General features: G+C 36.8%; 1 protein-coding gene and 1 non-coding gene across 3 annotated transcripts in view; both read left to right on the forward strand.

The window, feature by feature from the left end:
- Rab3gap2 (RAB3 GTPase activating non-catalytic protein subunit 2) overlaps positions 1–12,661 on the forward strand; it is a 75,922-nt gene that overhangs the window by 24,631 nt on the left and 38,630 nt on the right. For both annotated transcript variants that reach the window (XM_048356550.1, XM_048356551.1), the window contains exons 4-13: positions 446–527; positions 1,470–1,517; positions 1,591–1,666; positions 2,166–2,267; positions 4,027–4,126; positions 4,525–4,623; positions 9,011–9,159; positions 10,183–10,262; positions 10,381–10,470; positions 12,462–12,601. In XM_048356550.1, coding sequence (XP_048212507.1) covers positions 446–527; positions 1,470–1,517; positions 1,591–1,666; positions 2,166–2,267; positions 4,027–4,126; positions 4,525–4,623; positions 9,011–9,159; positions 10,183–10,262; positions 10,381–10,470; positions 12,462–12,601 — 966 coding nt within the window. The remainder of the gene's footprint in view (positions 1–445; positions 528–1,469; positions 1,518–1,590; positions 1,667–2,165; positions 2,268–4,026; positions 4,127–4,524; positions 4,624–9,010; positions 9,160–10,182; positions 10,263–10,380; positions 10,471–12,461; positions 12,602–12,661) is intronic.
- Positions 6,677–6,808, forward strand: LOC125360282. The gene has a single exon (XR_007212683.1). It is a non-coding gene; the product is annotated as a small nucleolar RNA SNORA36 family (small nucleolar RNA).

Consider the following 12,661-nt stretch of genomic DNA (forward strand, 5'->3'; position numbering starts at 1 on the left):
CTCACAGACTTTGAAGGTTAAAATTAAGGTTTGGGTATATATAAGATACCAAAATACTTACTGAACAAAATTAGATTGTAAAATGACTATGAAGTGATCTTATAAAGTAAGTTTATACCAACTGACATAGATATAATAGAAAAATGTCTGCCATCTGAAGATAAGTATTATAAGTGAGATAGGTGGTGTGATGTGTGAGAATTACTAACTTTATACTGCAGGAACTATGCATAAAATAGTATGCAGCATGGGTTTAATTGGAGGAAGGTTAGGAAATCAGGTGGTTTAAAAAATTCTTAAATTTAAAATATCTTTACCTATATAAAGATCCCAAGTCAATTAATAATTGAGCTATTACATTTTATAATCATCATCCTAACGGAATAAACCTTATAAATTACTCCCTTTGAATGGTTGTTTTATATGGCATCTTAATGTATTCCAGCAAAATGGAAGTGCACTGATAAAGGAAAGGAAGAAATGCAATTTGCTGTTGGTTGGAGTGGTTCTCTGAATGTTGAAGAAGGGTAGGTTTGAGTTAATTTGGGGTTTTTCTTTGTGTTAAATGAAATGTATGAAATAAATATGTTTGTAAGAAACTCTATTAAGTAGTTCTATCATTTGAACTATTTAGCAAATATGCATTTGTTCTTAGCTGATGGGGACAAGAGGAACTTGTGAGAAATGACTACTTGTTGATCCTATGTACAATCAGTTACATGTGTAAAGTTTTGTGTTCGTTCATGCTTTTTTATGACAACAGAGAATTTAAACATATAGCTATAACGTTTTTGTTTGTTTGTTTTTGTTTTTGTTTGCCAGTCCTGGGCCTTGGACTCAGGGCCTGAGCACTGTCCCTGGCGGATTTTGTTTTGTTTTGTTTTGCGCAAGGCTAGCACTCTGCCACTTGAGCCACAGTGCCACTTCTGGCCGTTTTCTGTGTATGTGGTGCTGGGGAATTGAACCCAGGGCTTCATGTATACGAAGCAAGCACTCTTGCCACTAGGCCATATTCCCAGCCCCGGCTATTAACTTCTAATGAATGTGATGTTATGTTTTATGTGGATGAATTTTACTATATTCTTTTTTTGTGCGTGTGCCGGTTTTGGGGTTTGAACTCAGGCCCTGGATGCTTTCCCTGAGCTTTGTTTTGCTCAAGGTTACTGCTCTACCAGTTGAGCCACAGCTCCACTTTGGCTTTTTGATAGTTAATTAGAGATGAGAATCTTATGAACTTTTCTGCCTAGTTTGGCCTTGAACCATGATCTTGAGGTCCTTGCTTTCCAAGTAGCTACAGGTGTGAGCCACTTGTACCTGGCTTTGATTTTACTATATTCTTACTTATTCATCCAGTAATACTGGCACACAAAGTCTTATTGCACTCATTATCTTTTCACACCAAATTATAGAGAAATAAAAGTAGTTGGTAAGTTCAGTGGATAAGCATGTAATTTTGTTCTTGTTTTTAGGGAACGTGTAACTAGTGCCCTCTGTATCCCACTAGCAAGCCAAAAGAGGTAAGAATAAATAAAAGTTAATTTCTTCATTTTGATATTTGGCTATTAGGATCATAAATTTTATTTATTACAGGAGTTCCACTGGACGCCCTGACTGGACCTGCATTGTAGTGGGTTTTACTTCAGGCTACGTACGCTTCTACACTGAGGTGAGTTGGGTTTTCATCAGTAAGAAAACACTAGTTGACTGTAATATCTACCAATGCATGTAACTTTATTATATTCTGCGTGGAAATATTGCTTCCTGGGGTTGAAGGCCAGGAGAAACAGTAGAATCTTTTTTTTTTTTTGCCAGTCCTGGGCCTTGGACTCAGGGCCTGAGCACTGTCCCTGGCTTCTTCCCGCTCAAGGCTAGCACTCTGCCGCTTGAGCCACAGCACCGCTTCTGGCCGTTTTCTGTATATGTGGTACTGGGGAATCGAACCTAGGGCCTCGTGTATCCGAGGCAGGCACTCTTGCCACTAGGCCATATCCTCAGCCCCAGTAGAACCTTTTGCTAGAAGACGGAGAGAAGGAAAACTGTATTCTTCTGAAAAGAGAGTAGCTGTTAGGCATAGGAACTACTGGGGAGATGGCACTATGTTTCTGGCCATTCCTGCTGAGGAATATTGATGAGAAAATAGTAGAGTTCTTTGTGCTTCTTCCTAGAACGGTGTGCTTTTGCTTGCACAACTTTTGAATGAAGACCCAGTACTTCAGCTTAAATGCAGGACCTACGAAATCCCCCGACATCCTGGCGTGACTGAGCAGGTAGTGTGAAAGACTGTTCAAAGCAATGGTGGTGTTACTTGGAAGCACTTTCTTTTTGCTTTATTGATTGGAAACAAAGATTACATGTCACAGTTAACTATTTTATCTATTTGTCCTGAATTTAAAATACCAATTTAAATAAAAATAAAATAAATAAAACCAATTTACTTGTATTTTTAAATGCAACATTGCACTCTTGATTGTGTAAAATGTGGCATATATAACAATCTTTTAAAATTTTGACAGGTGTCAGAATTACTTGTGGTAAAAGAAAAGTTCTGGCTCACTTCACTTAGTATAATTTTTTCCAAGTCCTTCCATTTCCTTACAAAGGGGGCAATGCCATTCTTCCTGATGGAGGCATAAAATTCATTGTGTATATATGTACCACATTTTCCTGATCCATTCGTCTACTGAGGGGCATCTGGGTTGGTTCCATATTTTAACTATGACAAATTGTGCTGCGATGAACATTGTTGTGCTAGTGGCTTTAGTGTGTTCTTGTTTGTGGTCTTTTGGCTAGATGCCCAAACGTGGGGCTGCTGGGTCATAGGGGAGCTCTATGTTTAGCCTTCTGAGGAATCTCCATACTGCTTGTGAAGTAAGCCAGACCCCAAAAAACATGGACTCTATGGTCTCCCTCATAGGGAATAATTAGCACAGGTTTAGGCTAGTCACAGCAGAGGATCACAAGAGCCAAATAGCTATGCCCTTATGAATGCAAAAGATGATGCTAAGTGAAATGAACTCCATGTTATGGAAATGACTGTTATATCACTGTTGTAATTACTTTCAACATGCCATGTGAAACCGTAGCTTCTATTGTTGATGATCCTCTTGTATCCCCTTCCTGTGGCTGTACCCGCACTATCACTGTATTCCATCTTAGTACACTGGATACTGTATATACTGGTATTAGAATTAGGGAAGTGAAAGGGCATATCAAAATCTAGAGACAAAGGATAAAAAGACAAACAACTCCAAAAGCAATACTTGCAAAACGATTTGGACTACAACTCTATTTTCAGTTTTCTAGTGATTAATTGGAGATAACAGTCTCATGGACTTTATTGCCCCAACTGGTTTCAAACTGATCATCAGCTCTCAGCTTCCTGAGTAGCTAGGATTATAGGTTTGAACCGCCAGCACCCAGCTTTGTAGTTTTATTTATTTAGGAGGCTGAGGCAGAAAGGTTGCTTGAGTTCAAGATTTCTAATCCAGTGTGGGCAACATAACAAAATTTTATCTTAAAAAAAAAAGTAGTGTTCCACATTGTAGAGCTGTGGCAGAAAAGATTTCTTTACTTATTACTAAAGGGAAAAAATATCATTTGCATAATATGAGTAAGAAATATATGTTTTAGAATACTATGTGATTATCTTATGCAGTGTATATGAATAAACTTCAGATGCATTTGCTTTCTGTTTTTATATATCACTTGTATTTACACAATGATTTTCTTTTGCATGAAACTGAAAAAACTCTTCTTACTCATACTACATATCTCAGATGATTTCAACCATCCTCAAAAGCTTTTTTGAGAAGAATTGTAAGCCTTGCTCAGAAGACATTTTGAAATGTATTTCCATTTATTCTTACTACTCGTTCCCTGATATTGCTTGTGTATCAGATAATTGACAGTTTTGTCATAGTATTCAATTTTACATTATCCATGACCTTCAGGTATTAAAAATATGTTTATTTGTTATATCTGTGCAAGAAAATGCATTATTTTTTTCACTTTTCATTTCTGAAATAGAATGAAGAATTGAGTATCTTATATCCAGCCGCCATTGTGACTATTGATGGATTTAGCCTTTTTCAGTCTCTTCGTGCATGTCGAAACCAGGTAGCTAAAGGTAATGTTTTGACAAGAATTGTTTTTATAATATGACCTACTTACAGAATCTTTATTGGCTCTCCATGTGGCTAGGAGAAATGGCCTATATGGCATCAGATACAGTTTGACTTCACATTGACTTTTAATGTTTTTCTAGTATTTCTGTAGTTTTCTCTAAATTCTGAGCTTGAATGTTCCAGAATCTCTTGTACCAACTTAGTCTTTCAAATAAATGTTTGCATTTTGTGTATGTGTTACCATATCATGAAAGAAATTTTACTTTATCCCTTGTCTCATTACTTTGCTTCATTATTAGTTGTAGTTCTAAAATAACCAACTATTATATATTTACTTTGTTTTGTAAAACTTCATTTTACCCATTATAATTAAATTTGGATTGTCTTTTATCTTTGACAGCTGCAGCATCAGGAAATGAGAACATCCAACCACCACCCTTAGCTTATAAGAAATGGGGTCTACAAGATATTGACACTATTATTGATCATGCGAGTATTGGTAAGCATTACTAATTTAAATTCTTTTTTAATTTACTTGTTTTGATTAAAGTATCTCATTTGTTAGAAATGGGCATCTCTTATGTGAAAGAATGTCTTTAGTGACATTTAGAAGTTAGTTCAAACTCAGAAATCATGGACTCATTTATTTTTTTGAAATCTCTTATGTAAAAGAATGCTTTTAGTGAGACATTTGGAAGTTCAGACTCAGAAATCATGGAAGTTAGTTCAGACTCAGAAATCATGTCTTTAAGAGATAGTGGTTGTTTTAGTAAGGGTTTAACTATATCCTCAGCAACAGTATTGTACAGTTTTAAGTCACTATTTTACTTAATTTGTTTATACTGGCCATATAAATTCTTTTAAAAATCTAACCCTTAAACGAATAAGATATAGCTTAAAAGCACATTTCTTCTTACAACAGTATTTGAGGGCTTATTGTGTTCAGTATTAACAATACAGGAATGAAGGCTAGATATAGTGGTATATGCTTATAATACAGCATTCAAGAGACTGAAGCAAAAAGGTGGCAAGTTCCTTACCAGTCTGGGCCACATGGTAAGACCACAGAGAATACAGAGATGAAAGACACTGTGTCTGTTGCCTAGAAGCACCATCTAGTTGGGAGAAACACATACACACATACATACACACATGCTCAAGAATAACACTCTCATGTTGGTTGGTCTGTTAGAAAAATCGCTTTGGTGACAATTTAGATGCTGGAATGGTCCAAGAACAGTAAAGAGAAGCCAGATATGTGTGCCTGTTCTCACAGCTATTCTGGAGACTGAGGCAGGAAGATAGCAAGTTCAAGGCCAGCCTGGGTAACATGATGATACCTCATTTTCAAAAAAAAAAAAAAAAAAGAAAGAGGGGCTGGGGATATGGCCTAGTGGCAAGAGAGCTTGCCTCGTATACATGAGGCCCTGGGTTCGATTCCCCAGCACCACATATACAGAAAACGGCCAGAAGTGGCGCTGTGGCTCAAGTGGCAGAGTGCTAGCCTTGAGCAAAAGGAAGTCAGGGACAGTGCTCAGGCCCTGAGTCCAAGGCCCAGGACTGGCCAAAAAAAAAAAAAAAAAAAGAGCAGGATTAGTAAGAAAACTTTGATCTTAATGAGAAGTAATAGGCTTCTGAATTAAGGTAGTCAAAATAGGGATAGAGAAGAAAGTACTGTTCTGAAAACCATCTTTTTCAGTCAAGGTAGTATATGTTTGTTAAAAATTCACCCAGTACATAAATATATTAAGAGAAAAAGAAAAACAAATTCCCTAAATCCTACTCTCTGGAGATACTCATTATTGCAGATTTGGTCAACATTCTTCCAGACTTGGTAGTGTGGGTATATAAATGCTTATGTAATATGTATTTGGTCATGTGGAGAGGAGTGTTTTCATAAATAGGATTGTATCATACCAATGATATTAGCCCTTTCCCTGTCAGTGCTTTTATTAGTGAGCGGATTGGAAGATAGATGGCATACCTGACATGGGATAAATCAAAAGACTTATTTATAAAGAAACTACTTATAAAAATGTGTATGAGAACCACAAGGGATAGTTGAATGTCCCAGAGCGTCTTAGCGCCAAAGTACGCCTAAAGAGAAAAAGCAGGAACCAGTTCCAAACTTGGAGACCAAGGTTGGAACCAGCATCTGTAGAGCAGTGTGACTTTTGCTCACAGGTCACAGCCAGCTTTCAGGAAGAGTACCAGGGAAATCGATGCCCTGACTTCATTCTCCTTTCTCTCTTTGATCTCCTGACCTTCCCCATTGTCTGAATTCCGCTAGAAGTCAGCACAATGTACATATGAAGGTGGAAGTTAGGGAAGGAAGCAGTGTTGTCTCTAGAGGGCTCAGGGAATGTCTCACAAATAGGTCATCTGATTCTGTTCACTGCATAGTGAATAGAACTGCCAAGTTAGTGTCTTCCCCTTTTTGCTAACAGAAATACTAATATAAAGGGATGGTAGCTTAAGTAGTAGAGTGCCTGCTTAGCAATTGTGAGGTCCTAAGTTCAATCCCCAGTAGCACCAAAAAGTTAAGAAAATATTTCCAAAGTGTTGAGTTCAGTTCAGGATGTCTTCCCTGCTCTGTTAATTAAACTTTGGGACATTAAAACTGGCTGGGGAAAATGATTGGATAGAAAACCTATTTCTATTCATTTAATCCCCAGCCTACAAACAAAAATAAAGACACAAGAACTTTATTTTATTATATACATCTTTATATAAAGGTCTAGTATGTAGCTATTATGTCCTAATATTGATGCTAGAAACACAGATAGTCCGGATCCCTGCTCAGATGAAGTTTATTGCCTGGTGATGAGAGACAAACAATAGATGAACTAAAGGAATAAATATGGTATTGTTAAAATACTAATAAGCCTCATGAAGAAAATTTGCAGAAGGTGTGATTGAGAGTAAGGAGAACACTTATGTAGACTGGCAAGGAAGGGTCTATCCAGGGAACACTGATATCAGGATATTGATTGGGTGAAGTAGTTCTGTGAAGAGCTATAATAACAGCATTCTAAGCAGAAAAAACAAAGTTAGAGTATCAGCCAAGGGCTGGGAATATGGCCTAGTGGCAAGAGTGCTTGCCTAATATTCATGAAGCCCTGGGTTCGATTCCTCAGCACCATATATATAGAAAAGGCCAGAAGGGGCGCTGTGGCTCAAGAGACAGAGTGCTACCCTTGAGCAAAAAGAAGCCAGGGACAGTGCTCAGTTCCTGAGTCCAAGCCCCAGGACTGGCAACAACAACAACAACAAAAATCCCACACACAAAAAAAGAATCACATAGAGTATCAGCCAACTTGGGGACCTCAAAGCCTGCAGAGTATTCAAAAAGCAGAAAGGAGGTTAGCATGGCTTGACTGTTAAGAGTGAAGAAGACACATGGACACCAGTGGCTCATGTCAGTAATCCTAGCTACTGGGATCTGAGGATCGAAGTTCAAAGCCAGCCTAGACAGACAGATCCATGAGATTCTTATCTCCAATTAACCAGCAAAAAGCCAGAAGTGGAGAGGTAGAAGTGAAGTAGAAGTGGAGTGTCAAAGTGCCAACGGTAAGCCGAGGGAGCTTATGTTTAAATCACACAGGATAAGGAATTTGGGCTTTATCCTAAATCCAGTGGGTGAAATTGGTGGATTCTAAGTAAGAGGAAGGAATATATTTTTAAATCTCCCTTTACGCATTGCGTAGAGAGAGGCTTGAAGAAATCAAGGAAACTAGTTAGAAACATTGCAATAATTCAGGCAAAAGGGAAGAGTGGCTTTTATCTAGTGTGGAGGCAGAAGAGTTGGAAAGTAGAAAGATAAGGAAGTTGCAAGAGTTGTATTTCTCCAAGTTAACTTCTGATGTTGCTATACATTGAGCTAGGAGGAAGTGAGATTGTAGATACACATTGGGGAGGGGAGGAGTTAACTATAGAATGCCTTGTAAAGGAGGAAGGCCATTGGATTTGATAACACAGATCTATTGGCTATTTTTTGGGAGCAGTTGAAGTGGAATGGTGAGGATGAAAGCCAAATTGAGTTAGGTTTAGGTTCCAGAATAATAATTTCTACTTCCTAATGTAGAAAGATCACAGCAAGGAAAATTATAAAAAATTGCCACATCTCGATTTTTTAAAGAGATTTCCAGTACTGACCCAAAAAAGGGTCAAAACCTTGGTTTTCATATTCATTTTTCTAGCTCCCTTTCTGGACATTTCTACTTACATATGTGGCTCTTATCATAAAGTGCCACTGTTTTGTATACTGATAAATTCATCTATGAATGTGAGATAGGCATTCTGATCTTTTATTGTAGTCCAGGATTTATAAGGATTTATTTGATCACTTTAATCTCAAAATGCAATGAATGGTTTATTATAAGTACTTAAATAATTTCCTTTCCCAGGACTTTTCTTTAGGAACAGTGTGTGTGAGGGCAAAGTAGAGGCAATACTTAAATATGAATGTTAGTGAATGGAATAATAGAAAATGGGATAGCAACTCTTCCATTTCAGTACTTTTGAGCTCAGGTCTTCTCAATCAGTTGTCTCTATATACTATATAAATGCCCAAGTTTGAAAACATTGCCTCAGTTCACATACTTTGGAACTTAGCAGCAGGCCTGTACTTCCTACATCTCTAAGCTCACTCGTCCCCTCTTCTCTTTCTACCACTCAGATGAATCTGTGACAGGTTCTGTTTTTTTTTTTTCTACATACGGGCATTTGGATATCATCATTGAAGCAATTTCTTTTTCAATATAACTTGTCTTAGAATAGAACTTAGTATCTTAGAATAGAACTGAAATAAACATGTGGTGATCTACAATGCTAGTGCTGTTTCAGTATATTCAAATCTTGTGAAGCTTTTTTTTTTGTATTGTTAGGTATTATGACATTGTCCCCTTTTGATCAAATGAAGACTGCCTCCAACATAGGTGGATTTAATGCAGCAATTAAAAACAGCCCACCTGCCATGTCCCAGTATATCACTGTAGGGTCCAATCCATTTACTGGCTTCTTCTATGCTCTCGAGGTATGTGTTTCAGCACTGATCATGAATAGGGCCACTTTTTATTTTTCAACTTGTCTAAAATTTGCATATAGCGATGTAGCCTTAGAAAGACTTAGCAGTTTGTGTTTCTAAGTTTCAGTTGAAGTTATAATAAATCACAACTACATTTCTTATGTTATTTAGATTGACTAAAAATGATTAATCAAGGTTAAAAAAAAAACTTTGTTTCTGAAGGCTTGAGTTCTTTTGCAACTTAAACAAAAATAATCTGCAATAATCAAAAGCTCAAGAATGTTGGGCTGGGGATATGGCCTAGTGGCAAGAGTGCTTGCCTCGTATACGTGAGGCTCTGGGTTCAATTCTCCAGCACCACATATACAGAAAATGGCCAGAAGTGGCGCTGTGGCTCAAGTGGCAGAGTGCTAGCCTTGAGCAAAAAGAAGCCAGGGACAGTGCTCAGGCCCCAGGACAGTGCTCAGGCCCCAGGACTAGCCAAAAAAAAAAAAAAAAAAGAATGTTAATTATGTCAGCCCACTGGGGATTTGAATAAGCAAAGACTTGTAAAGACAGAATAAGCTACCAACATACTTGATATATGTAGTGAAAATTGCTTCCTAAATTAGGGAAAAGTTAGGTTTTAGGTTTCACAGTTCTTAATTCTCACTTAAAAAGCAGTCATCTCAGAATTGACTAAACTTTTATAAAAAATACTTAATTTTTTTGTGTGCAGATGGGACATCCACAGCACAGCTAGAATAACTTAATGGCCTACCTTATCATTTAGTGTAACTAAATTTTAATTTTAAGGACTGAAATTCTAGAGGTAAGTTAGACTACTACTAATTTTATTTTAAAATTAGAGTAAGATTTTTTAAAATGTTATCACTCCTGCAATAATCATCCCACCTGAGAAATGCTGACCTGCTTGTCCGGGTTTTACAACTTTTCAAAGTTGTTTGCTTTTTGTTTTAGTAGGCTTGTCGAGACATTAGGGTTGTTTCTTTGGGGCTACTAAGTTTTCTGTCCATGTGTTGTGTCTTACAGGGAAGCACGCAGCCATTGCTATCTCATGTTGCACTAGCAGTTGCAAGTAAACTCACTTCTGCTTTATTTAATGCTGCCAGGTAATTTGATAACAAAAATGATCTGATTTGTATCTAGCTTGGTGTTAGCTTATATTTTGATAGTCTGTACTATAAAAACTCAAAACTCTAGTGTTATTCTAATTTTTCTTCTTTTCAGTGGTTGGCTTGGTTGGAAAAGTAAGCATGAAGAAGAAGCTGTCCAGAAGCAAAAGCCCAAGATGGAACCAGCTACCCCATTAGCTGTAAGGCAAGTTCTGCCAGGTTTCTTCTTTTAATGTTTACAGGTGTGCATTGTTGCATTTATGGGCTTTCAGTGCCCATAATTGAGAATGTCTTCATGAATGTCTTTGGGATCATCAATGTGAGGATCTTATTCTCACTAACTTTAAACTACACAAGAAGAGTGATTCTTACCTATTTCATTCGCAGCTGTCTCTCTCTCACAGAGCAAATACTCAAGATGTATTTGTAAACTATGCTTCTATAGACTTAACTTCAGTTGTGAAAAACTTAGTCTAATAGTTGTTGTGTTTTTTGCTTTAGAATGTTTATATAGTTGGTCATTGAGTTGTACAAATTTAAAATGTGTTTAGTGATCTTAAAAAAAATAAATCTCTATACTTGGAAAGCTGAGGGAGGAAAAAATCACGTTTGGGGCCAGCCTGGACCTTGTAGTAAGACCCTGTCTTGAAAATGAATGACTGAAAAACTAAATCACTAGGAGTTACTGGTATTCCAACACTCTTCAAAATACTTGTGCTTACTTCCTTGTTTACCTTAGTAGGACTTTAGGATATGTTAGTAGATCCATGAGTTGTTGGGGGTTTTTTTGTTGTTTGTTTGTTTTTGGTAGAGAGGAAGCAGGAATTTTTACTTGGTTTCGTCTTTTCTCCTTTTACCAAATATGAAGTACCATCCTGAAGGGAAACAGTACCTCTTATCCCTCTTTTAAAAGATGTTCTTCCAAATAATGTTGAGTGAGACAAGCCTAGAACACAGAAAACAAAGGGGCATGATCTCTCTGATATATGACTGTTAACAAAGGGAGACGGAGAGACAATAGAGACCAAGTCTGTGAATACTGTATATGTTCTTGATACATTGTATATTGTATATATGTCTACCTGACCTAGAGAAGGGATAGAAAAACAGGATGTAAGATATCACAAGAAATGTACACACTGCCCTACTATGTAACTGTACTCTTTTTGCACAACACCTTGTAAAAAAATTTGTGTTCAATTAATAAACAAATAAAAAAGATGTTCTTCATCAGAACAGAACCAACTAATTATGTTAATAAAATATATTGAAGTTTTTTGTTTTTTTTTAATCTTACCTTAAAATATTGTGTTGTAGCCAGGCACTGGTGTTCCTAGCTATTCAAAAAGCTGAGATCTGAGGATTGCAGTTTGAAGCTAGCCCAGGGTGAGAAAGTCAATGAGACTATCATCTGTAGTTAACCACCAAAAAGTCAGAAATGGAACTGTAGCTCAAGCAGTAGCTCGCTCACATTGAGTAAAAAAGCTCAGGACAGCACCCATACCCTAAGTTCAAACCCCAGGACCTGCACCAAAAAAAAAAAAAAGAAAGAAAAAGAAAAAGTTGTAACATATCTCATTTCCTATATTCACTCAAAAGTCAAGAAACTGGCCAGATGGCACTTTTTGTCTCAAATAGAATATAACAGAATTTTGAGCACTTTGGCTCAGTAATTTTTCTCTTCTGATCCTTTTTCAGTACCTCTGTTTCACTCATAGTCTTAAGAAGGTTGTTTTTAAATCAATAGCATTTTAGCAAGAACATCAGGGAAAGGAAAATTCTTGCTTCAGGCTGATATATTGCTATCAGCACAGTATTCACCTAGCAAAAAGAGCACTGATTAGGAAGAACTTAAAATAGACAAAAGATAGCCTGTATAGGAAGGAGCAGAGCATTCTAAACTTCAGTTGATTGTGAAGAGGTATCTATGAATATACTTTATAGTCTGTAAAAATGTAAGGTATGGATATCTATACAGAAACCTACATGAGACTGTGTTTTATTTCTTTTATGCATTTTTATTATTAATTTTTATGTTGCTATATGTGATTAGGTAGTAAATTAACTGCTAACCTAGGCATGATTCATATTTCTTTATGGAAGAACAGATGAAGTATATTTCATTGGAGCATTTCATTTATTCTAAATTTCCTGATTTGTATGTGATTTGAGTTTTTATTTTCTTTTAAATAACAGATTTGGACTTCCAGATTCTCGACGCCATGGTGAAAGCATCTGTCTGTCTCCTTGCAACACACTAGCAGCAGTAACGGATGATTTTGGCAGGGTGATTTTATTGGATGTAACTAGAGGAATTGCAATACGTATGTGGAAAGGTACTTCCTTATGGAAATTGAGAAAAAAGTTAATTCACTTTGGGTCGATCATAATATTTA

Source organism: Perognathus longimembris, chromosome 11 (genome assembly GCF_023159225.1).
Source record: "Perognathus longimembris pacificus isolate PPM17 chromosome 11, ASM2315922v1, whole genome shotgun sequence".
NCBI classification, from domain to species: domain Eukaryota; kingdom Metazoa; phylum Chordata; class Mammalia; order Rodentia; family Heteromyidae; genus Perognathus; species Perognathus longimembris.